General features: G+C 44.0%; 1 protein-coding gene across 3 annotated transcripts in view; it reads left to right on the forward strand.

Annotated features, from left to right (window-relative positions):
* Positions 1-17,914, forward strand: part of ST8SIA6 (ST8 alpha-N-acetyl-neuraminide alpha-2,8-sialyltransferase 6) — a 186,975-nt gene extending 169,061 nt beyond the window's left edge. For all 3 annotated transcript variants that reach the window (XM_088478648.1, XM_088478646.1, XM_088478647.1), the window contains 3 exons: positions 7,891-8,003; positions 13,038-13,130; positions 16,674-17,914. In XM_088478648.1, coding sequence (XP_088334774.1) covers positions 7,891-8,003; positions 13,038-13,130; positions 16,674-17,142 — 675 coding nt within the window. In that variant the 3' untranslated portion in view covers positions 17,143-17,914. The remainder of the gene's footprint in view (positions 1-7,890; positions 8,004-13,037; positions 13,131-16,673) is intronic.
* The last annotated feature ends 5,902 nt before the right edge of the window (positions 17,915-23,816 follow it).

The raw sequence follows: 23,816 nt of genomic DNA on the forward strand, positions 1-23,816 counted from the left end.
TTTCAGGGTAGCGACATTGGGTTGGATGCACGCAGTACTTTATGCTCAGAGTTGCTAAAAAGGTAACAGGTATTCTCTCTCGGGGAATGGGACTTGGGAAAGGCTGAAGGAGTGGAACATCATATTAAACTCACTGATGAAACACCCTTTCGTGAGAGGTCACGGAGACTGGCTCCGGATGATTTTGAGGACGTACAGCAACATTTGCAGACTTTGTTGGAGAGCAAGGTCATTAAACATTCTGAGAGTCCTTATGCTTCCCCTATCGTAGTCGCTCGGAAAAAAAATGGCAAGATCCGTATGTGTATTGATTATAGGACACTGAACCAACGTACAGTGCCTGATCAGTACGCTGTGCCCCGGATAGAGGAAGCATTGGATTGTCTACAGGGGAGTCAATGGTTCTCCATTTTAGACTTGAGAAGTGGGTACTCCCCATATGAATTGATGTTCGGGCGTGAAGCCCGACTATCCATCGATGTTTCCCTTGGATTGAATGCAAGAGATTCTACTGGACAAACACACACGCAGTATATATATAGACTTAGGAAAGAATTGAAACATGCTCACACTATAGCTCAACAAGCTTCTAGGAGAGCAAGTGCTAGGAATAAGTGTCAATATGACTTCAAAGTGCGGGAAATTGTGCTCGACATTGGGGACAGAGTATTGGTACAGCAATTAGGAATTCCAAAACGACAAAAATTAGCCTATCGTTGGAAACCTGATCCATATGTGATCATTGAGAAACTACCTAATATTCCAGTGTACAAATTGAGATTGGAATCAGGGGAGGGAACTATAGCTACTTACCACTACAGGATCTACAGTATGAGCTGATTGTATATTTAATTAAATAAACACTGTGCTAGGGACAGGTCAGCTGTCACAGATGGGAAAGGGAGCACAGTCATCTGAAGCCAAAACTAAGAGCCAGATAAGTTTGGACTCTCATGTTCAGCAATTTCAGTATATGAATATGTAGCTTTTGGAAACTACCTATGGAGGAAACACATCTATCTTTCAGCCAGCAGCATAACTGATAAAATATATCAATTATTTGTCGTCAGGAACACTAAAGTGCAGTTGGACATCATTAAGGACCTCACTACAATATGCTTCTCCAAAGGGATACTTCTAGGAAAGGATTTGGCTTCATTGTTCTTAGAAAGAGATGCTACCTACAATACTAATTTGTGAAAATTCCCAGCAATATTAAAGGGAATTTGTTTATCTATATAATATATATTGTTCAGTTAAGGAGTAGTATGTTCTTATAAATGTAACAGATTGTGACATAGTAGTAATGTATTGTTATTAATATGTACAGTATTTACCTATATCTATAAAGAGAAAAGGTGTTGAGATATATCTACTATTGTCTTACTTACCTAGAGGAGCGATGAGGGTAATCTGTGGTCATCGAAATCCATAAACACAGATGGTTTGTTATTATAACAATTTTATGTTGGTAACAGTATGCAATACACAGTATCCTACAAGATAGGAAATAGAGGGTATAGTACTAGGCACTTGGCTTACCCAAGCGAGCCCGGTGAACAGAATACCAGTTAATACAGCTTGGGTGGAGGCACTGATAGAGAAAAGGTACACCACTTAGAGAGAGGGTAAGGGTGGGTACAGTAGACTATATAGCAGTTAGTAACCCAGTTACCCTTTAGTGATAGAAGGGGGGTTACATGTATTACAGGCAAGCAAAGCTGTTGCCCTTTCTTAAGATCAGCAAGCAGACCTAAGGTACCCCTGCGGTATACAATCGGGAAACCGGCTGCCTTAACACCGACAGCCGGCTTCCCGACTGTCATATCCCGGCGAGGGTGAAATGCCGGGCGTCTATATCTAGACGCCTGTCATTTCCCCGATGCCGGGAGACAGGCGCCTGGCATCCCGATCAAACGGATGCCGGGCGCCGCGAACGGACAGCCGTGGGGGGGAGGGTTAGGTTTAGGGCACCTGGGGGGGACTTAGGATTAGGCACCCCACGTAAGGGTTAGGGATAGGCTAGGGGGAGGGAGGGTTAGGGTTAGGCACCCCCAGGGGGCTTAGGGTTAGGCAACCCCCTGGGGGACTTAGGCTTAGGCAGCGGGGAAGGGGGGTTAGGGTTAGGCACTTAGAGGGGGGATTAGGGTTAGGCACTTGGGGGGGAGGTTAGGGTTAGGCACCTCTAAGGAGGGTTAGGGTTAGGGGGTTAGGTTAGTTTATACTTACCTTAGCGATGATCAGGATTTCCAGTGCTGTCGGGCTTCCGCTGCCCGAAACTCTGCTTTTATCGGCCAGGCGCTGCCGGGAATCGAACCGGCCATGCGGCCGGCGGTATTTCATACCGATTCCACCCTGCAATTGGTGCATACAGATGTGTTTGGGCTGATGGAGGTTAAATCGATAAGTGGATACAGATACTTCATAACATTCATTGATGATTTCACTGGAATGAGACACAAAAAGCTGCATTGAGTTGGTTCTTAAGAGACTGGTAACGAAATTGTATTTGCATTTGTGATGAAAATCAGTTTTCTTCATGGCGTCGTAATATCTGCAACGAGAGCGTCACCACACGTGGCTCTGCCATCAGAGATAACAACACATCTCCTAATAACTGTTGGAGAAACTGCAGATTTCTCAGCTGTTTTCGCTTTCTTACATGTGACAATAAAATGGATTTCCACCTTTTCTATAATGCCGATTTTGGCACTTCGTACATTTACCCCTTAGAGAGACATCTTTTTGTTCTTTGGTATATGGGGCTCTGGAGGTACCAGTACTACACCTATGTGTAAATATATGGAGGACAGACATCCCCATCAAGAAAATAATTGGTTTTCAATATAAGAATTACTTCCTCCACCTAGGAGACGATTGTTACGGCTTATGTAACAGTTAATACCACACTACAAAATCCTATCATTTCACAGAATCCCTACATTTATCTTATATCTGAAAAGCAAAGTCAGTTTTGTGTTACTCCCTAGTGCCTGTACTCAGTGAATCATAGGATTGGAAATGTAATTATTTTAATAGAATTTTGACAATAAATTTTATGCAGTGGAAAAATTTATGACATTCTCAAATCAACTTCTTCAGAGTTGAGCAGTTACTCTTCCTCAGACCTGACAACTTGCATATATTACAGATTTAGGGGCCTGTTTTTAAATTATGCAGGAACTGCAGTTTCTGTGTCATTTTATGTCTATGGTCTATGTACTAACAGCCAAATGCAGGAGATTTCACAGAAGGCTAATTAGCGCTGCAGATTGCAGTCGCCATCATTATCAAAGGGGACTACGATCTGACTCCCCTATTTACCAAGTTCTGAAAAGTGATTTACATCCATCGATGGCGTAAAATGGTTTATGCCTATGGAGGTACTGTATATACACAGGAGAGGGATCTTCTGATCCCTCTTCCGCAGCCTCCTATGCTTAGGTTTAGGGTAAGGCTAAAATATGCAAAAAACTGTATGTCGACATTCTGGTGTCGACATGTTAACCGTCGACATTATGAGTATGACATTTATTTTGAAATGTTGGCATCTACGACTCTATAGCTAGCATATAGAAATATATACATTACATGACGTGTTTTTATCAAATTCATTTAATTGGAGCACCGAAGCAGTGGGACTTATTAAAAATGCAATACTAAAAGCAATAGGTCGTGTTGTGTCAGGCAGGCTAGGAAAATCCTCAGGAAAAGAAAGATTAGTTGGTTCTCAAGAGAAGTGACAAGGACTTACTGTGAAGGTAAAAAGAGATGGTCTTCATGAAATATATACGTAGACTATTCAGAACGAATACAATGAGGTGTATCTTACAGGGTAAAAAGACTCCCAAAACATGAGTGTACCAGGTGCCAAGATCTCTGTTGCCAGGCCTGAAAACGAGGCCAAGAACGTAATCATGTCTGCAGAGGTAAAAGGAATGGAGAAAATAGTACAGTCAGTATTATAGAGGGACACAACTTGTTAAGTATACAATATAAGTGTAAGTAGAAAGGAGAAAAACAAAAGGAGGAATAGTGAAGCCAAAGACAGAGAGAAGGTCTTGTTGCATGAGATAAAGAAGAGAGATACTATACTAGGGATGGCCGTTGATGGTTTATGGCCGATGTTGAATGCTTTTACCATCGATGGGGGACAATCAGATGGTTTCCCTCCATCGATGGCTAAGCATAACCGAATGTTTTTTTTTGTTTGCTTTTTTCTCCAAGGTGCCAGGACCCAGAGCATAGCTCCGCCCACGACACCCATGAAGCCCCGTCCCCATGTTCTGATTGGCCTACATGCCAGTCAGTCAAAGAACTGGGATGACCATCAGTTGGGTGAAACCACACAGAGCATCATCCATACTGTATACACTATCAAAAGTTTTAGGACACCCCCGATTTTCCAGTTTTTATTGAAATGTACACAGTTTAATGTAGCAAGGAACTCTAACAATTGGAGATTAATAAAAATAATTAAAAGAATAATTTTGTTTAACAAAATGTAATCAAAGTTTTTGACTAGTCAAAGCTGCAGCTTGTAAAAGACTCCACTTCCCGAAATGTTTAAATGTAAAAAGGCAATGCTTTTAAGTAATAGCAAAACATGGGGTGTTTTATTATTTAAAAGGTTTGCCCTTTAAAATTTTAGGCTTAAGCATATTTGGGAAGTGGCAGCTTTTTACAAAACGCTGCTTAGTAAATAAACCCCACAGAGGAACCATACTTTCACCTACTTGATGACGTACAAAAATTCTGCATGATGTAAAAATTTTGATTCATCGGTCCATAAGGCTGTCTTCCAGTCTCCAGTAGTCCACTGGCTGTGTGTCAGGGTCCAAAACAAGCCTTTTTTGTATTAATGCAGAACAGCTGTATGTTTTTGACCCATTACTTGTTCTCTGACAAGGTTTTTTTTAATATAACTCTGAAATTGACATTAATTTTCAGTTTTTGCTAAACTAAACTTCTTTTTTTAACCTCTAGCAGTTCACCCCTTTCCTTTCCACAATTTCCGGTTATTCGCTGGACTTGAATTGCTTACATTTCAATAAAAACTCAAAAAAATGGGGGTGTTCTAAAAGTTTTAACCGGTAATCAGCATTTACAGAATAATAATAAGAAAAAGGACCACAGTTAAGCAGCGCAAAGCACTAATTTCAGGCGTAGTTCCAAATGACTGTATAATGGTATGTTTTTGGAGAGCCAAGGAGAATACATTATGCTTGCCTAAGTCATTTTGCAAGTCATGGAGAAAAAACCTTGTCTGCCTACTTGTATCGTTCTGAAAGTGGTCCAAGATTGAATGAGTTCTGTTATTAGTAAAACTCTTTGTAATGTTATATTGTACCGGTACCTGTTACTTTAAGAAAGTAGTGCGCCATGGATACGGGAGATGCAGGGAAGTAAGGAACAAGATGGCTGCTGTTGAATTATATTTTTTTAATACATTTTTCTTTAGAGTGTGATGTTGAATTTGTTTTCTAAATTAGGGGTGGGCAATATTCAGCCCTCCAGTAGTTGTAGAACTTCACATCCTAGCATGACCTGCCACATTTTTGCTATTTAGCCATGCTAAAACTGTTGCAAGGCATGCTGGGATTTGTAGTTCAACAACTCCTGGAGAACCGCTTATTGCCCACCCCTGTTCTAAATAAATACAATTCATAATGTGCAAATGCCAGTGGGACACTATAGAAAAAAACTCACTGGATGCTTGGTATAAAAGGTTTGAAAAAGACCACCTTGGCATAAAACGCTTTGGTGGTGCACCGAAATGATCCGCCCGGTGTACAGTATGTCTACTATACTTTCAGGAGACAATTCTGCAAACTAGAGTCCATCAAGGTGAGGTGGAAGAACTTGGAGAAGCTCTATATACATAATATTAACCTCCCATTATTTTAGATTCACCCCTTTCATTAAGTAAAATGTTAAATTTTTTTTGTTGTTTCCTAAAATACTGCTCGGTTTTGCCTCCTTTGTCCCGTAAATATCCTGAGAGCAAAGGTGCCCACACACACACCGATATACTTACAATCCGACGATGTGTCCGATTTCCCTTGAAATTCTCCCCGGCAGCTCAGCACATGATCAGCACACGATCTGCACACGATATGCTGTCCAATCTTCATACGATCTTCTGCAGCCAGACTCTTTTATAGTGCATTGTGTCCTAGATTGTCAGATCTGCCGTACTGCACGGCAGATCTGAAGATGTGATGTGCGACCTTCGGAGGCACGCATCGCATCGTGATCATGAGTGGGCATTTTTTACCCGATCTGTTGTTCCAATGTGTCGGAATCGGCCAGATCGGGGAAAAAATCGCTATGTGTGTGGGTACCTTTAATTTGTCTTTTGAGATTCTTGCTTTTTTAAAGTGTGTCTAGAAATGTGCTTCTGCACCTAAATACAGCTGGTAGGAACAACGGGATGTAGTTACCAGACCGGCAGACAGCATGCCGCTGGTCTGAATCCCGACGGTGGAAGCCCGACACGGGACTTAAAATAGGCATCGACATACAGACACCTATCTTAATCCCGACGCCGGAATACAGAGAAGACGCTAGCCTGAAAAAGGTAGGCGACTCAGCTGTTAGCCGCAGTGGGGGGGGGGGGGGAGGAGAAGTGTTACTTTTAGGTAGCATAGCAGGGTTAGCATTAGGCTTTGGGGCAGGGAGGTTAGGGTTAGGCACCCCTGGGGTGGGTCAGGTTTAGGCCCTAAAGGGGGAGACTTAGGTTTAGGCACTAATGGGGAGGGTTAGGGTGCAGGGTGGGAAGGGTTAAGGCTAGGCTACAAGAAGGGAGGGTTAGGGGGAGAAGGTCGGGATACCAACCATTTGGATGCCGCTGTTGGCAGGGACGTATTTATAATGGGTGCAAAGTGTGCGGGGCACGTGGGGGGGGCCACAGCACACACCCTACACCCATAAAACTTACCTCTCCAGATTCCCACATCGGCTGTAGTGTCTGTGCCTGTAAAAAAATGGCATACGCAGTACAGGGAAAATGGCCGCCGCGACCCTTCCCAGTGACCTGCGCATGCGCTATAAACTCTGGGCACTATAAGTGCGGCGCTGGCCGCGCACCGCTCAGTGTGTAGCCAGCAGCAGGACGGAGAGGAGGGGGCTCGTGACGGAGACTGCCCACGCGCCCTCTCCTATCTAGATACGCCCCTGGCTGTCGGTATTTTGACAGGAGGCATCCCGACTGCCGGCATTACATAACGATTCCGGAACAATGTCCTTCCCACTAAAATGACTGGACAAGACCCGATCTACGCCGGTTTAGAGCTGTGGGTGGCAGAGTGGAGTTGTCATGGGCCCCAGCCTCTGCACAGCAAGGAACAACGCTTAAGTCTGAGCTCTCTCTCATTTCCTTTGTCTCATTTCAGTCGTCTCTCAGTTTATTTTTGCCCTGATCCACAAATCTAGTCACAAAATGGTGTGCCTGCTTCATATGCATCACCCATGCTTTGCCTAGCTCCTGCCAATGGCCAGTGTAGATTCCTACTCCCCACACACAGGCCTCCATCTTGCTCTACCACAAGCAATCACACTCTGACAGAAATGTAGGTGCTAGTACACAAATTGTGGCATGCAGTGCCACCATAGACAATTTTGGCCTCCGCAAGGCCCTTCTAGCTGGGAGGAACATCTCAGAAGTTATATGGTGAGAGGGTTAATAAGGGAAATGCTATTATGTAGTTCCAAGACCAGGTAGCATGAATATAAAGTTATGATGCATAGATAGAGAGATATATGTGTCTAATATATGTGATAGGATTATGTACTAAATAATATAAAGTTGCTTTGCTTTTGCTTGTACCACATGCTCTGCTGTGTTTAAAATAGGGAACACAAGAGGAATGTTCTTGATTTGTATTACAGTCGCAGCCCTTCGTAGGAATTCCCTTCAAGCAATGTGCTGTAGTTGGAAATGGCGGAATACTAACCAACAGCAGCTGTGGGGCCGAAATCGACCAGTCAGATTTTGTCTTTAGGTAAGAACCAATCAATCATTACCACTGTTCTGAAATGAAAGAAACGGAATGGAAAACATGCTAATTGCTTTTAAAGGAAAGCCCATGTGTATGTATTTCTTCAATACATATACACCAGGCTTGGCCGTAACTAGCTACGGGCGAGGGGATGCGGCCGCACAGAGCGCATCGCTCTGCGGGCGGCACTGCCGACTACCCTCGGTCCACGTATCTGGCTAGCACGGTCCCTGTATCTGGCTAGCAGGGTGCCTGGAATGGTAGCATGCAGCCAGAATCGCAGAGGAAGCGCCACCAGGAGTGTCCTCTAACGCTGCAAATGGCAGACTGGAGCCATAACAGCCCCCCGGAGCAACCTTTAAGATGCTCCAGAGACAGCGCTGTTGTTCCTGTCGCTGGCAGCCCCGCCTCTCGCGGTATGACATCATGCGCTCAGGGGCGTGACCTGCACCGGGCACTGTAACTTGAAGTTACGGCACTGACACCAGGGTTAGTGATGAGCAAGTTACTGCCAAGTTTCAGGCAAATCAAAGTTTGAGCTGTATAAGCCATTTCGTAAGAGGTACAAAGTCCTAGGGGGAGATGTATCAAGCTTTGGATATAGATAATTTCTAATTGTAGTTTATCTAGCACAGTCTCTGAAGTGATAGTTAGAAGCTCATTGGTTTGCATTGGCCAATTTCTCCACTTGATCTCTCTGAAAAGGTTTGATAATTCTCCCCCACAGTGATAGAAGCTGAGAAATTAAATGAAACCAGTAAAAGCACTTAGATATTTTTCAATAGGCTGCTGAGCAAACGGCAGTATTTATGGGCCATATTAATATTTTTAATCTCCTGATCTCAATGTAGTGCTAGTATTTAGAGCCCAGTTTATCAAGGTAAAGGGATATGATACCTTTTTGATTGTAGATAATACTCCTGCTGCTGTAAATCGTTAAACTATAATGATCTGTTAGATTAAAGAACACTTGAGATCTGGAGTACATTAAGTCATTGTCCTTTGCTTTGTTCTTGAACAACTAACGACATTGCAGTTTATATCCATCACTCGAGCGATTAATGATATATTAACTGGAGAGTGAACGTCACTGAGATCTGAACTCCTGTAAATCTTGTGGCAAGAAGACAAATGCTGGCAGTCACAGTGTATTGTCAGAGTAGGGTATAATTCAGCATGCTCCATATATGTGTCCTTTTGTTTGGAGCATGACCTAACAAACTAGGTATACTGGATTGACTATACTGTTGGGACAGTAGGTGGCGCTCTTTCATAAGTTAACAGCCCATAGTCTCTCTCTGTCGTGAAAGTGAACTCTCGTATACCTTATTCTTTTCATTCAGGGATGGCCATCGCAAGAATATTAGTGGCGATGCCATCATCGCAATTTGCCTTGTGATAACATTTATCCATCAAAATAAAACTAGTAAATGGTTTAATCATTAATGGTTAAACCATGCTCATGAGCAGTAGGAGTCAGGATGTTGCCTATGTGCAATAGAGCCATGCTCCGGACCGCTTACAGGGGTGTCTGCAGCTAAATGGATGGAATGAACCATCGGACAGCCATCGGATACCAGCATGCAATGGTGGCAATCATTGTGAAATGGATATCGAATGGAAAAAAATGTTTTCATCCAATTGAGAACATTAATGGTAGCCAACCATTGGTTTCCTATATCCGTGCCCACTTTTAATGCTCCGTGTTATGTTATGAAGTTTACATGTTTCACATACAGTCTTCCTAGCCCCAGTGCTAGATTTATCTCTGACACAACATAAACTTATCCTGTTAACAAAGTCATATCTATGACTGGTCCAAGTCAGTGACGTGAGTGCTGTCGCTGCATCCTTTAAGCAAGAAAGTGAAAGTAGTAAAATACATGTTGAGCATACTGATGCCCTTTCTGCTGTGCTACCCACATATCTACTTTAAATGGAGGCGATCTTTATACTGGGATGTAGTCAAAAGGTCAAAAACGAAATTGTCAACATTCATGTCGACAGTTATGATGTCGATATTGTTAAAATGTCAACTGGCAAACTTGTAGGCATGTGCATGTGAATGGCAGAATGTCGACACTAGGGTTAGGCTGCGGGTGAGAGGGTTAAGGTTAGGTTGCGGGCAGGGGCATTTTAAGAGTGGAGAGGGCTGGCTCTGCTCTCTAGCAGCGCAGTAGACATTGGCTTGCTGCTAGAGAGTCTACTGTGCATGCACAGGTTTCCGAGAAAATGGCACTTGTTCCTTATTCCTGGGGACATCTCGAGTGCACATGCACAAATCACCGGGAAAATGACCATCGGGCCATTTTTCCTGTGATTTCTGCTGTTCTGCAGCTCCGGTTGCCGGCAGGCACAAGACTCCGGAGACTGCGGAGAGGTAAGTATAACTACATATGGGTGCAGGGTGTGCGATATGGGCTCCCCTGAACTCAGGGGCCTGCGTGCACCGCACACCCTGCATCCATTATAGATACGCCATTGGCTGCCGGGAGTAGCGGTTAGGGTTAGCCTCTAGGACAGTGTTTCCCAACCTCGGTCCTCAAGGCAGACTAACAGTCCAGGTTTTAGTGATATCCATGACTGAGCATAGATGGTTACATCAAAATAACTGAGGTACTAATTAAAACACCTGTGCACAAGTATGGCTATCCTTAAAACCTAGACTGTTAGTGTGCCTTGAGGACCGTGGTTGGGAACCTCTGCTCTAGGAGGAGGAGGAGGGATTAGTATTAGGGATAGGGGAAAAATATTCACCCAAACACCAGAGATCGGAGGTTAGACCTCGAAATTAAACTCACATGACTGTCGGGACTGGAGCTGATTCAGCTGTCAGAAGCAGGAAAGTCACTACTGTGCCACCAGGGAAAATATGTCAACATTCTAACCTGTCATCATTTCATCACTGTCTGCATTATGAATTACATATATGATACGCAACCCCAAATGCTCCGTCTTCCGCTGCTTGCAGTACGAATTTTGGTCTGTTTGCCTTATGCTGTGCTGGAGCGTTCTGTTATACGCGCTGTTGTCCACTGCTCTCCAGCAGCAGAAGACGGAGCATTTGTGCAAAAGTAGGGAACCAGCCGGAAATGAAGTTAAGCGTAGATAGGGACAGGTATTGTGCTACACATTTTTAAACAGATACAAACGCTTGATTCTATTTTTATATCACTGAAAGTTATTAAATTAAGCAGCTACACTGATATACCATCCTTTAGCGCAGTGATTTTCACTTTAATACTATATTGCCAAGCACCTGTATGTCTAAATTGAGTAAATCCAGATATTTTATGGTCAGGCCATGCAATCTGATTCCTTTTTTTTTTTTAATTTAAATGTGGGTTTTTTTTGTTTTTGATGTTTATGTTGTTTTTTTTATGACGAACAACAAAATGGGCAAATCATGTTTTGGCTTTATACTGTGTTTATAGATTTAATGATTTCTATAGTCCCTCTTAATTACATTATTAGGGGTAAATTTACTAAAGTGAGAGTTTTTAGAAGTGAGTTTTAAATGTGATGTTGCCCATAGCAACCAATCAGATTCTACTTAACATTTAACTAGCACCTTCTAGAAGATAATAGCTAGAATCTGATTGGTTGCTATGGGCAACATAACGTTTAAAACTCACTTTTAAAAGCTCTCACTTTAGTAAATTTACCCCTTATTGTTACTGATAAATTATATTAATATTAATTAATGTCTGTTTAACAATTTAAGAAATTAGGTAAAGTTTACCAAGTGCTGCTAAATCAGCCCCCTTCAATCTGTCATTGTACTTTCTAAGTATTGTTTTTCATGGCATGTTCATTTGATTTTCCCTGACTCCTGTGTAATTTGTTGGCACTACAAATGGACAATATTGATAAAAATGGTGACTACACTGTGGGTAGAAGGTTTTAAGGCCCCTACACGCTAGACGACCTGCAAATGATGTGATGTCATCAACGATTTCCCTTGAGCTCCCGGACAAACGATATTGTGCATACACACTGTGCAATGCGACCAACGCCCTAACGATATATCGTGCATCGTTAACTATTTCCAGATCGTTAGATCATGCACGATATATCGTTTGCTTAACAAAACACCTGCCGATTATCTTAAAGATTTCTGCCAAATTTAAATAATGGGCTGGACTATCTAGGGCAGGCCTGGCCAACCTGTGACTATCCAGCTGTTGTGAAACTACACATCCCAGCATGCCCTGCCACAGTTTTAGCATTTCCTAATAGCAAAACTGAAGCAGTGCATGCTGGGACTTGTAGTTTTACAACAGCTGGAGAGCCACAGGTTGGCCATTCCTGATCTAGGGGGTATATAAAGCGGTCGCCATTTTAGCTCTGTGCCGTTCTACTCTGTGACTAGTGAGGCTTGGTGTATACTGCTGAATGCTCTACATTGCTTTACTGCTCTGCTTTGTTTTTGGCTTGCCTTAACAAAGTGTGTCTATTCTACAGTACATTCTAACCTGCATTCTGTGGTGATGAATCCTTGTAGGTATAGAGTTCTGGTAGCCTATGCTGGGGCTACGGTGGTAGCTGATAAGGAGAGGGCCTTATCATGCAGGGAAGATCTGAGGATGCGACCAATGACCAGCGGGAACGCGCATCGTTATCATTCGATTTCGTACACACTACACGATTTGTCGTTCCGATGAGTCGAAATCAGCCAAACCGTGCAAAATAGTCTAGTGTGTGTACGCACCTTTACAGTAGGGTTAAACATTCATCTAAAATCTTACATACCTTGGAGGCCAGGGCCTTCCTCACTAAACCTTGAGGCATGGTGGGATTTTTCCTACTTGCAGTAGGAGGAAATAGAGTAATGCTTGACTGAGGCAGACATCCTGGAACTCGCCTGATCGGCTACTTCACAGGACCCATAAAGTTCAATTTATGCAGTGCCACAGAAAACATAAACGTAGTTAGAGTTGTCCTTTAAATGTTTGTAGACAAAATTACACGCTGAGTCGGAATTATGATATGTCAAACATATTTTAGTTAATAATGGCACTCTGCTCTTTGTTCCAGGTGTAACCTTCCCCCTATTTTGGGAAATGTTAGTGCTGATGTTGGAAAGAAGACAGACCTTGTCACAGTAAATCCAAGCATCATTGCCTTGAAGTAAGTTTAGGCGCCTTCCATCGTTTACGATCAATTATGTATGTTGCCATGCCAAAGACTGATAGGGACTTTAATAATTGTCATGAATTAAGATTACATTTATATACTATCTTGGTAACCCTGATTTATCTCCACGTACCTCTAGTTTTGCATTTCATATTTGGGCACAACAGGAAGTCCTAGGGGGGCGGGCCAGCTGGTGGTTCGATGAGGATGTGTTCTCTTTTAGCTCCTTGCAGTCTAAATAGGCAGTGCTGGGCGCAGAGATTTGGCATTATCTACAACTCAAACATTTTGTGTAAAGCCGAGATGTTCAGCTGGCCTGCCGTAGACCACTGACCCTTTTTAAGGACATATGCCTGGCCCCTTCACGTCCATCACTTTTCCTCTCTTTGTGTTATAACCTGTTGATGGCGCATGTTTACAGAGTCCCCTAAATTCACTAACAACTGGGAACAGGATTTGCAGATTTCATTGGATTTTACAAGATCTTTCCTAATACATATGCAAGCTCTGTTAGTCATAAAAACTCAGTACAAGGTGCTATCACGCTGGTATAGGAGGATCGGTATGAAATACCTCAGGATGCATGTTCAAATCCTGACGCCGGAAGAACGGCAGTGAAGATCCCAACTGGTAAGTATTTCAACTATTACTAACCTAACCCCCCCAACCCTCCCTTAGGGGTGCCTAACCCTAATCTCCCCCCAAGTGCCTAACCCTAAACCCCCCTTCCCCGCAGCTTAAACCTAACCCTCCCGGGGGGGAGCCTAACCCTAACCCCCCCTTACCCTAACCTAACCCTCCCGGGGGGGGAGCCTAACCCTAAGTCCCCCACGGGAGCCCCTAACCTAACCCTCCCTCCCCACGGCTGTCTTCAATCGGTAGGCAGGCGTCGGGCTCCCGGCATAGGTAAAATGACAGGCATCGGGATTTGGACGCCTGTCATTAGACCCCTGCCGGGATTAGACAGTCAGGAAGCCGGCGGTCGGCATTTCGACCGTCGGCTCCCTGACTGCATCCCGGTATAGGTACTTGACTACTGTTTGTTTGTACGTTTGTCGAAAATTCAATAGACATATATTGCAAATATATATATATATATATATATATATATATGTGTATGTATATATATATATATATATATATACACTGTAAAATAAAATAAAAATGGGGAAGTATTTACTGTGAAAGAGTGCAAGTTTAGAGATGTAGTGGCGACTGTTGGTCTTAGCAGTGAGGGGGTCCCAAATGACCAAGATTTGCACATTAGAAAAACTGCCTTCAAACAAGGGCTGATAGCCATTGCTCCCTCGCACTGCTTTCATTTCTGGCCAGTGTTTTGGCACCCACTGGTCTGTCACTCAGGAAATGACATGAGGGCCCATTAGTACCCGTCCCGCTCTGCTGTTGCATCTTGGGACTTTGGAAATACATTTCTACCTGCAGAAGCCTAAAGACATCTGGGGAAATGAATAATTAGGGTACGTACCATGCCGCTAAAGCTGCTCCTGCTTCGCCGTTTATCAGTGAATAACGCTAAGATGTAATAACATCTCGAATGCTTATTAAGGTGATCAGATAATTTGTACTTTCCATATGAAAAATTTTCTTTATATAATATTTCAGCAGAGCATTACAAATCAGCAATATTGATTGCTGTATGCTTGTGGCTTCATATGCAAAAGCTCTCAGTTATCTTATTTCAACAGCTTACTTATATACCATAGCCTATTACAGTATTCATGAGTAAATAGTGCCAACATTTAATCTGTATGTATAATCTTGCCTCTTTAGAATTTAAAGTGACATCCCAATTCCTATTGCCTACAGTATATTCAAATGTACTTAATGTTCATTGGTCAAAAGTCTCTTGAATTCCAGAAATAGTTCCTTCATCATGAAAAGAATAGCGTCTGTGCCAACTTGCTTTGGCCCCTCTCCACGATATCCGTGATCGTGATCGCTGGTAACAGATGGATGTTAATATCTCGAGCCCGCGATCTTTGTATAGCAAGATGGACAGTGTCTTTTTGCATAGTCATTTACGACCTGCCATTTTAGGAAACTTCTGTGAGCATTTAGATTACACTTGGCAAGAAATAACATATTATGTAAGCCTTAAAAACAACATTTTATGTAACACGGCTTCTTGGCATTCTGCCATTTTTGAAGTTAAAAATATATATATTTCTATAAGGATGCATTTTCTATGTGCAAGGTTTTATTCATTTAAGACTTATTATTTCTAGTATATATTGTTGCCTAACAATATTTTATTACTTATACACATTGCACGGTTATATTATTAGCTTAAATTTACTTCACACAAATGCATTAATTCATTATATAAGGGGAAATAATATTTATTCTTTAACATGCTGAATTGGGGAAGAGAAAATGTCAAATTGTGCTGAATCTAGCACATCACTTGTCTACGGATGTCACATCTTCCCCATCATAATGGGGACTTCAACTCAATCATAAATAAAATAAAAATTATAATATTCATTTTATTTATACAGCACTTTTCTCCTATAGAACTCATCAGTGATCCCACAGGAATATTACAGCAAAAAATCTTGAGGCTTGTAACTGACAAATTTTTGATAATAATACAAATCTTAACTAAGGGGCATATTCATATGGCCAAGAATTTTTCATAAATCTCACATCACTAGGTTTTTCAGTAGAAATTAACAGCAGCACCAGAACAGGTGCAAAGTGTCGGAAAATCCATATTTTAAGTTAAAAATGTTGGGACTTGCTTCAGAACCCCTTGGAGTTTCCAATTAACTTAATTAGTCCAATAATTACATGTCTTTATTGGGGGTGAAAGAAATGGCCTCAAATTACCCCAACATTTTTTTTTATTTAATTTTTTTATTCACCCCAAATTTAATTTAATTATTTTTACCTTTTTAAATTGTACTCAAATTACCTCAAAATTACCTTTTTTAACTTTTTTATTAATTTTTACATTTTATTAATTTGCATTTACATGACAAAAGTTAGCTTTTTAGCATTTTTTTTTTTACTTTTTTAAAAAATGCACAAATCAGCCATTTGCAGCATTTAAAAGTGTTATTTTCTTTGGGACAGGAATATAAATCAATGCTGTTTCCCAAATTTAAAAAAATCTCTGCAGGTTTTTGTGGGAAAAATTACTGCAACCTTTTCTTCAATTGGATAGCGCTGAAATCAGGCACACGCATACCTGGGTTAATGAAAAATGGTTGTTATGACTGCAATAAATTTTGCCACAAAAATCTTGCGGCTAATTGGATTTGCCCCTAACTGTCCAAAACAATCCAATGTCTTTGCATAATATTTGCGTTATTATAACACTTGATGTAAATATTACATATCATGTTGTTCCTCAAATTAAACAGTTGTGCCTAACAATTAATAAACATATGACATTACTACAGTAAGTGCGATAAGTGATAACTTCACTAAACACCGTTCCATTATCAACAGTGGATGCATATAACAATGTCACTGTTGAATTACGTAACATTTCTGGGCTTTTTGTTTTTACAGATATGGAAAACTAAACGAGATGAAGACGGCATTTCTGAAAAACCTTACAAGTTACGGATACTCATTCCTATTATTGCCCGCCTTTTCATACAGCAGCAACACAGCCATCTCTTTTGAGGTACATCACGTATTGAAAAAGTACCAAGCGAAACAGAGAGCTATTTTTTTTCATCCCAATTATCTTAAAAGCCTTGCTCAGTTTTGGAGAGGGAGGGGTGTAAGGGCTTACCGCCTCTCCACTGGATTCATGATAACCAGCGCAGCCATAGAACTCTGCGAGGACGTCAAACTATATGGATTCTGGCCTTTCTCCAAAAATCTAAACGGGAAACCAATTAGCCATCACTACTATGACAACCAGCTGCCAAAGCCCGGCTTTCATGCTATGCCCAAAGAATTTTATCAAGTCCTTCAGCTCCATTACAAAGGAGTACTTAAACTTCAAATTGGCAAGTGTGAGAAGAGATGAAAATTTAAAGTATTTTTTTTTAAATTGGTGATTCTGATATTAAAATAGTCAAATGCTGTTCTATTTTACCTCCTCCTGAGGTAAGTCCAGATCCAGACGAGATGCCTTCATGACATTATATATGAGGGTTATTACCCTCACCTGCTGCTATAAATATATGGAATGCTTTCAGAAGGAGTCATGTGACACTGGTGGGCGTATCATGAAAAACAATCAGGATTTGGCAAGAAAAAAAATATAAAAAGGAAAATATCTTCATTGCTGCTGAAATTGACTTTGTGTCCTCCAATAATTTATAAAATATTTTTAGATTTTTGTTTTTTTCTTTCAACGCTAAAGAACATATTACAAAAAAGGGTAGCAGTACTAACTACCGTGCAATACAAATCCACAAGTAAAGACTTTAGTCGCAATATCATTTGTGCACAATCTCTTTTTTTTCGGAAAGCTGGAAAGAGAAAGTATGAAAATTGATGTGTTTATAGATAAATGCAGGCACTTATGAGAACTCATCGATATTATTATCAGCTTTTGTTATGACTGAGATCGCATTATTACTTTCCAATCTGGCTGTCTTTTTCTTTCTTCAGGAGATTTTAAGGAGATGCAGATATATTTATTTATCGACGTGCCAAACAAACTCAGGAAAGTGGATGATGAATTTCACGATTTGAAATTGTTTACATTTTTTTATGTTTTTAAAGAAAAACGAACAGTATTTTTGTTAGCGAATGGATGTGTAGATTGAAGAAATCCAAATGAACAACGGATCTCAAAGTTCAAAGAAAAATATGTTTATTTCTAGTAAACACTTTATAACTATATAAAGAGTTATTTGTAAATAGAAGTGTTTTGCCTTGACTAGATTTAATTAACATTCCCACTCCCCAAAAAATGGGGAGACGTATCAAACATTTTAAAGAGAAGTTTCCCATAGCAACAAGTCAGCTTCTAGCTATCATTTATCTAGTACATTTTATGAAATGAAAGATAGAAGCTGATTGGTTGCTATGGGAAACTTATTCACATGTCCTCTTTAGAAGTTTTGACTCATCTTTCTCCAAGTATCTGACAAAATGGATGGGTCTGATGAGAAAATCCCATTGGGGATCATTTCAGGAAAATGTGAATGTGCTCCTTTACTTTAGAAGTAACTGTGCCTATATCATAGCTTCCAACAAAAAAGGGACAAAATAAGCAATCTGCTCAACCTCAACCAGAACTAACTGAGCACACTATAATTTAGCTGAAACTGTGCCCTGATTCTGGTAGACTGCAAAGAAGGTTTAAAAATCTGGACTACGCTTTCAAAAATTATATCCAGGACTGCAGAGACATCATTGGAGCACCAGTACTGGACTGGGGGCGTGGCCAGGCATGGGTGTATGGTCATCCCTGCTTTGCAAATTATGCACTTCAAAGACCAAGCCGAGGAGGCCTCTATGTCTGGCCTGGCCCCCTAGATAAGCCCAGGGCGGGGAAACTAGTACCCCAACATCGGAGGTCTCCATAGCAAGACAGGGGTGTGGTCACCCCCATACTTGCCAACTTTCTAGCTGCCCCCTTTGGGAGGGGGCAGCCAGCTCGGCACTGCAGGGGGCATGGCGGTAGCAATGGTGGGGAGGTGCGGAGACATAGCCCTGCCCCCGCTATGCAATGCAGAGTTTACCGACATTGTAAAGCAGGGTCAGGAATATGATGACGCGATTCAGCACGAATCTTGTCATAGGCCCTCACGGACTGTCCACTTCACTGGTTAATTGGGAGGCTTCGGGGAGGGTGGGAGGTATTTTTCGTAGGTGGGGGACGTAGCGGGAGACTTGCCCTCTCTTGCAGGCGGCCGGGAGCACTACCCGATTTTCGGCAGCCTGCTTGCCATTCCTGGAGAGTCAGCAAGTATGTCACACCCTGTGTGCGTTTGTCTTCCAGAAAAACTACATGTATTAATGGTGCACACTGTGGAGTCACCTGCAGCAATATAAGACTTCCAAACATCCCACAAATTGGGAGGAAAGTCCTGGTTACAGTACAGTCTTCCAAATAGTAGGACGGTTGGGCATTACGATGACACTGTTGGACATGTGCTGTATTACTGCATGTATGAAGAAGTGAATTCCACAATTTTATTGTCTGGTTTCAGCATACGCTGACTGCAGCGCTTTTGGTATGTGAATGAAATGTGCTGCCTGCGTCTGTAAATATAAAAACATCACCTAAAAGTGTAATATTTTATATCATAGTTGTGCTTTTGTCCCTGTACTTTTATACTGTCAAATACTGTTCATGGAGTTATATTTACCCACCTTAGGTATTTAATGACCATATAGAAATATTGAGGCTGTATTTATTTTGCGTTACACAAGTTTACAGTCATCTCCACCTATTGTTGCACTTGCAGTATAGAAGATTCCATGGAAGGATCCATGGGAAGTAATGATAACCGCCAGGTCTGAAACACTTTACGCTGTTTTGCAGGTCTATATGCTAAAACAGATTTGCTGTCACATAATATGCACATTCTCCGCTCTCTTTTTTTCATAAGTAGACATACTACTCTGTGATAAAGCCATATACAATGGGATGTAGATAAAATATGAGATATGGTAAGAACTTACCCTTGTTATCTCTATTTCTACGAAGTCCATAGGGTTCCACAGGATACCTTGGGGTATAGGTGTGACGTCAGTCGCAGGGCACCAAAGAGTTAAGCTTTCAGCCTCCCAGGATGCACTAGGTCCCCCTCCTATACCCCGCCCCCGGGCCAAGGCACCTCAGTTAGTTACCAAGCCATAGGCCGGAGGAGGAGAAGGAAGAGAGAGAACAAAGATCTGGACACATACAAGAATCACATTCTCACCAGAGGGAGACGGAAAACCGGTGACCAGAGCAAAGCCCATCTGCAGCACAGGTGCGACAGGGCGGGAGTCCTGTGGAACCCTATGGACTTCGTAGAAATAGAGATAACAAGGGTAAGTTCTTACCATATCTCATATTTTCTACTTCAGGGTCCATAGGGTATCCACAGGATACCTTGGGGATGTCCCAAAGCAGTATCCTTTAAGGGTGGGGACGCTCCTGTGCAGAAAGGAGAATCCGCCGCCCGAAGGAAGCATCCTGAGAGGCGAAGGTGTCAAACCTGTAATACCTCACGAAGGTATGGACAGAAGACCACGTAGCAGCCTTGCAGATCTGAACTGCCGAGGCACCACGTCGAGCTGCCCACGAAGGACCCACAGACCTAGTGGAATGAGCCTTCAGAGAAGGAGGGACCGGTAGGCCTTCATGAAGATAAGCTTCAGAAATAGCCATACGGATCCAGGCTGCCAAAGTTTGCTTTGAAGCAGGCCAACCCTTTTTACGGAAGCCAAAGAGGACAAACAAAGCGTCCGACTTCCTAAACGAAGAAGTGCGGTCAACATAAGTCCTTAAGGCCCGCACAACATCCAAAGAGGCCTCACCCACGGAAAGACCCGGTGAGTTAAAGGCCGGAACAACTATTTCCTCGTTAATATGAAACTGGGAAACAACTTTGGGAAGAAACTCGGGCCGAGTGCGGAGCACTGCCCTGTTCCCATAAAAAACCAAGAAAGGGGGTCTACAAGAAAGAGCCCCTAACTCAGAAACACGTCTGGCCGAAGCAATGCCAGAAGGAAAACAGTCTTAGCTGTTAGCCATTTAAGATCCACTGAGCCCAGTGGTTCAAACGGCGGTCCTTGGAGAGCCCTCAGGACCACAGCCAAATCCCAAGGCGCCACAGGTGGAACAAAGGGCGGCTGAATGCGGAGAACACCCTGCATAAAGGTGCGCACATCCGGGATTGTAGCAATCCTACGGTGAAACCAGACAGATAGGGCCGAAACCTGTACCTTCAAAGAAGCAAGGCGAAGCCCATGATCTAGTCCCACTTGCAGGAAGGCGAGAATCCGAGACAGACGAAACTCCCGCGGTGCATAACCTCTCGGTCGACACCACTGGAAGAACGTATGCCACACGCGATGGTATATCCTCGCGGAAGACGGTTTCCGAGCTCGCAACATGGTACGCACCACAGAGCTGGAAAACCCCCGGGACCTCAGCATGGCCGTCTCAACAGCCACGCCGTCAAAGACAGCCGAGTCAGGTCCGGGTGAAGGCAAGGACCCTGAGACAGAAGGTCCGGTCGTAGCGGCAACCGCAGAGGAATGTCCACGGACAGACCCTGAAGGTCTGAGAACCAGTGCCGTCTGGGCCACGCGGGAGCTATCAACAGGAGCGTCCCTCCTTCCTGTTTGAATTTCCGGATTACCCGTGGAAGAAGGGAGACCGGAGGGAACAGGTATGCGAACCGGAACGTCCACCGGACGGACAGAGCATCCACCAGAGACGCCCCTTCGTCTCTTGTGCGAGACCCGTACACCGGCAACTTGTTGTTGTGCCGGGACGCCATGAGGTCGATTTCTGGAAGACCCCACCTGTCCACCAGTAGTTGAAAAACGTCCGGGTGCAGGGACCATTCCCCCGGATGAACATCCTGGCGACTTAGAAAGTCCGCCTCCCAATTGAGCACTCCCGGGATGAAGACCGCTGATATGGCCGGAAGATTGCGCTCCGCCCAAACCAGGATCCGAGAGACCTCTACGAGAGCCGCCCGACTGCGAGTTCCTCCTTGCCTGTTTATGTAGGCCACGGTGGTAGCGTTGTCCGACTGGACCTGCACCGGGCGACCCTGGAGAAACCGCTGTGCCTGCTGGAGAGCATTGAAGACCGCACGGAGTTCCAAGATATTTATTGGAAGCTCCGCTTCTGTCGGCGTCCACCTGCCCTGGAACAAGTGTGGACCCGAAACTGCTCCCCAGCCCCGAAGACTGGCGTCCGTTGTCAACAGGACCCAATTTGGAACCCAGAACGGACGTCCCTTGTTGAGGTGGGTCGTCTGTAACCACCACGTAAGGGACAGGCGAACCTCCTGGGTGAGCACAATCGTCTGGGACTTCAGAGACTGAGTCAGCCCGTTCCACTTGGACAGGATCAGGTGCTGCAGAGGTCTGGAGTGAAACTGGGCGTATTCCACCATGTCGAACACCGACACCATGGAGCCCAGTAACCTCATCGCCGAGTGTAAGGACACCCGGCGGCTGTGCAGACAACTGCGCACCCTTGACTGTAAAGCAGAGATCTTGTCCTCCGTCACGAAGATCCTTTGCTGTCCCGAGTCCAATAAGGCTCCAAGATGCAGAATCCTCCGAGACGGGATTAGAGTGGACTTCTGCCAGTTGATTAGCCAGCCGTGCCGTTGCAGCAGTGCAATGGTCAGGTCCAAGTGGCGTAACAGGAGCTCTGGAGATCCTGCCACCAATAACAGGTCGTCCAAATACGGCAACATGCGGACTCCCTGCAGCCGCAGAGAAGCCGCCATGACCGCCATCACCTTGGTGAAAACACGTGGTGCTGTTGCCAGGCCAAAAGGTAACGCCCGAAACTGGAAGTGGTCGCTGCTGATTGCGAACCTGAGGAACTGTTGATGGCGCCAAAGAATAGGGACATGCAGGTAAGCGTCCTGTATGTCCAATGACACCAAGTAGTCCCCAGGTTCCAGCGCCAGAATGATGGACCGTAGGGTCTCCATCCGAAACTTCGGGACCCGCAAAGACTTGTTGAGTGCTTTGAGGTTGAGAATCGGACGATATGACCCATTGGGTTTCTGTACCAAAAATAGATTTGAATAGAAACCCTGGCCCCTCTGGGAGAATGGAACCGCCACTATAACTCCAGCCTGGAGCATAGTGTGCAATACCTTCCGCAGCTCCGTAGCCTTGTTCCGGTCTGATGGGAGACCCGTGGTGAAGAAGCGAGCCGGGGGTCTGTGCCGGGAGGAGAGGGCGTATCCGTGAGAAACCACCTCCAGAACCCAAGTGTCTGTCGTAGTGGTCGACCAACACTGGGCGAACTGTAGCAGGCGGCCTCCCACCCTGGGATCCCCCAAAGGGAGGCCCGGACCGTCAGGCCGCAGGCTTGTCATCTGGCTTGGGGGCCGGACGTCTGGTACTCCATGCCTGCTTCCGGGGCTTGACCGATTTCTTAGGGCCAGCCTGTCGAGGAAACGACTGTGGTTTGGGCCTGCCCTGGGCCCTAGATGACCGAAAGGACGATGGTCCCGAACCAGAAGGAGCAGCGGCCGACGGGAGACAGGCAGATTTGGCTGCCGCCAGCGTGGCCACAATCTTATCCAGATCCGGACCGAAGAGAACTTCTCCGGTAAACGGCAACGCTTCCAGACCTTTCTTGGAATCTGCGTCCGCCTTCCAGGATCGCAGCCACAAGGTGCGACGAGCAGCTACCGCTGCTGAAGAAATTCTAGACACCAGAGTACTAATGTCTAGAGCCGCCTCGTTGATGTAGGTGGCCGAATCACGGAGATTGCCAATCAACTCCGCCTGATCGGCCGGACAGTCGGATTCAAAAGAAGCCTCTAATGAATCCGCCCAGCGCTCCATCGCTCTGGCAACCCAGCAAATGGCCATAGCCGGCCGTGCTGCCCCCCCTGCAAGGGAATAAGCGGACTTCAGGCAGATTTCTACCTTGCGGTCCGTAGCATCCTTAAGGGAGGACATGGATGGCATCGGCAATGTGGCACTACGGACAAGACGGGTCACGTGAGAATCCACCTGTGGAGGGGATTCCCACTTCGCAAAATA

Source organism: Taudactylus pleione, unplaced genomic scaffold (genome assembly GCF_031769625.1).
Source record: "Taudactylus pleione unplaced genomic scaffold, aTauple2 ptg000216l, whole genome shotgun sequence".
NCBI lineage: Eukaryota > Metazoa > Chordata > Amphibia > Anura > Myobatrachidae > Taudactylus > Taudactylus pleione.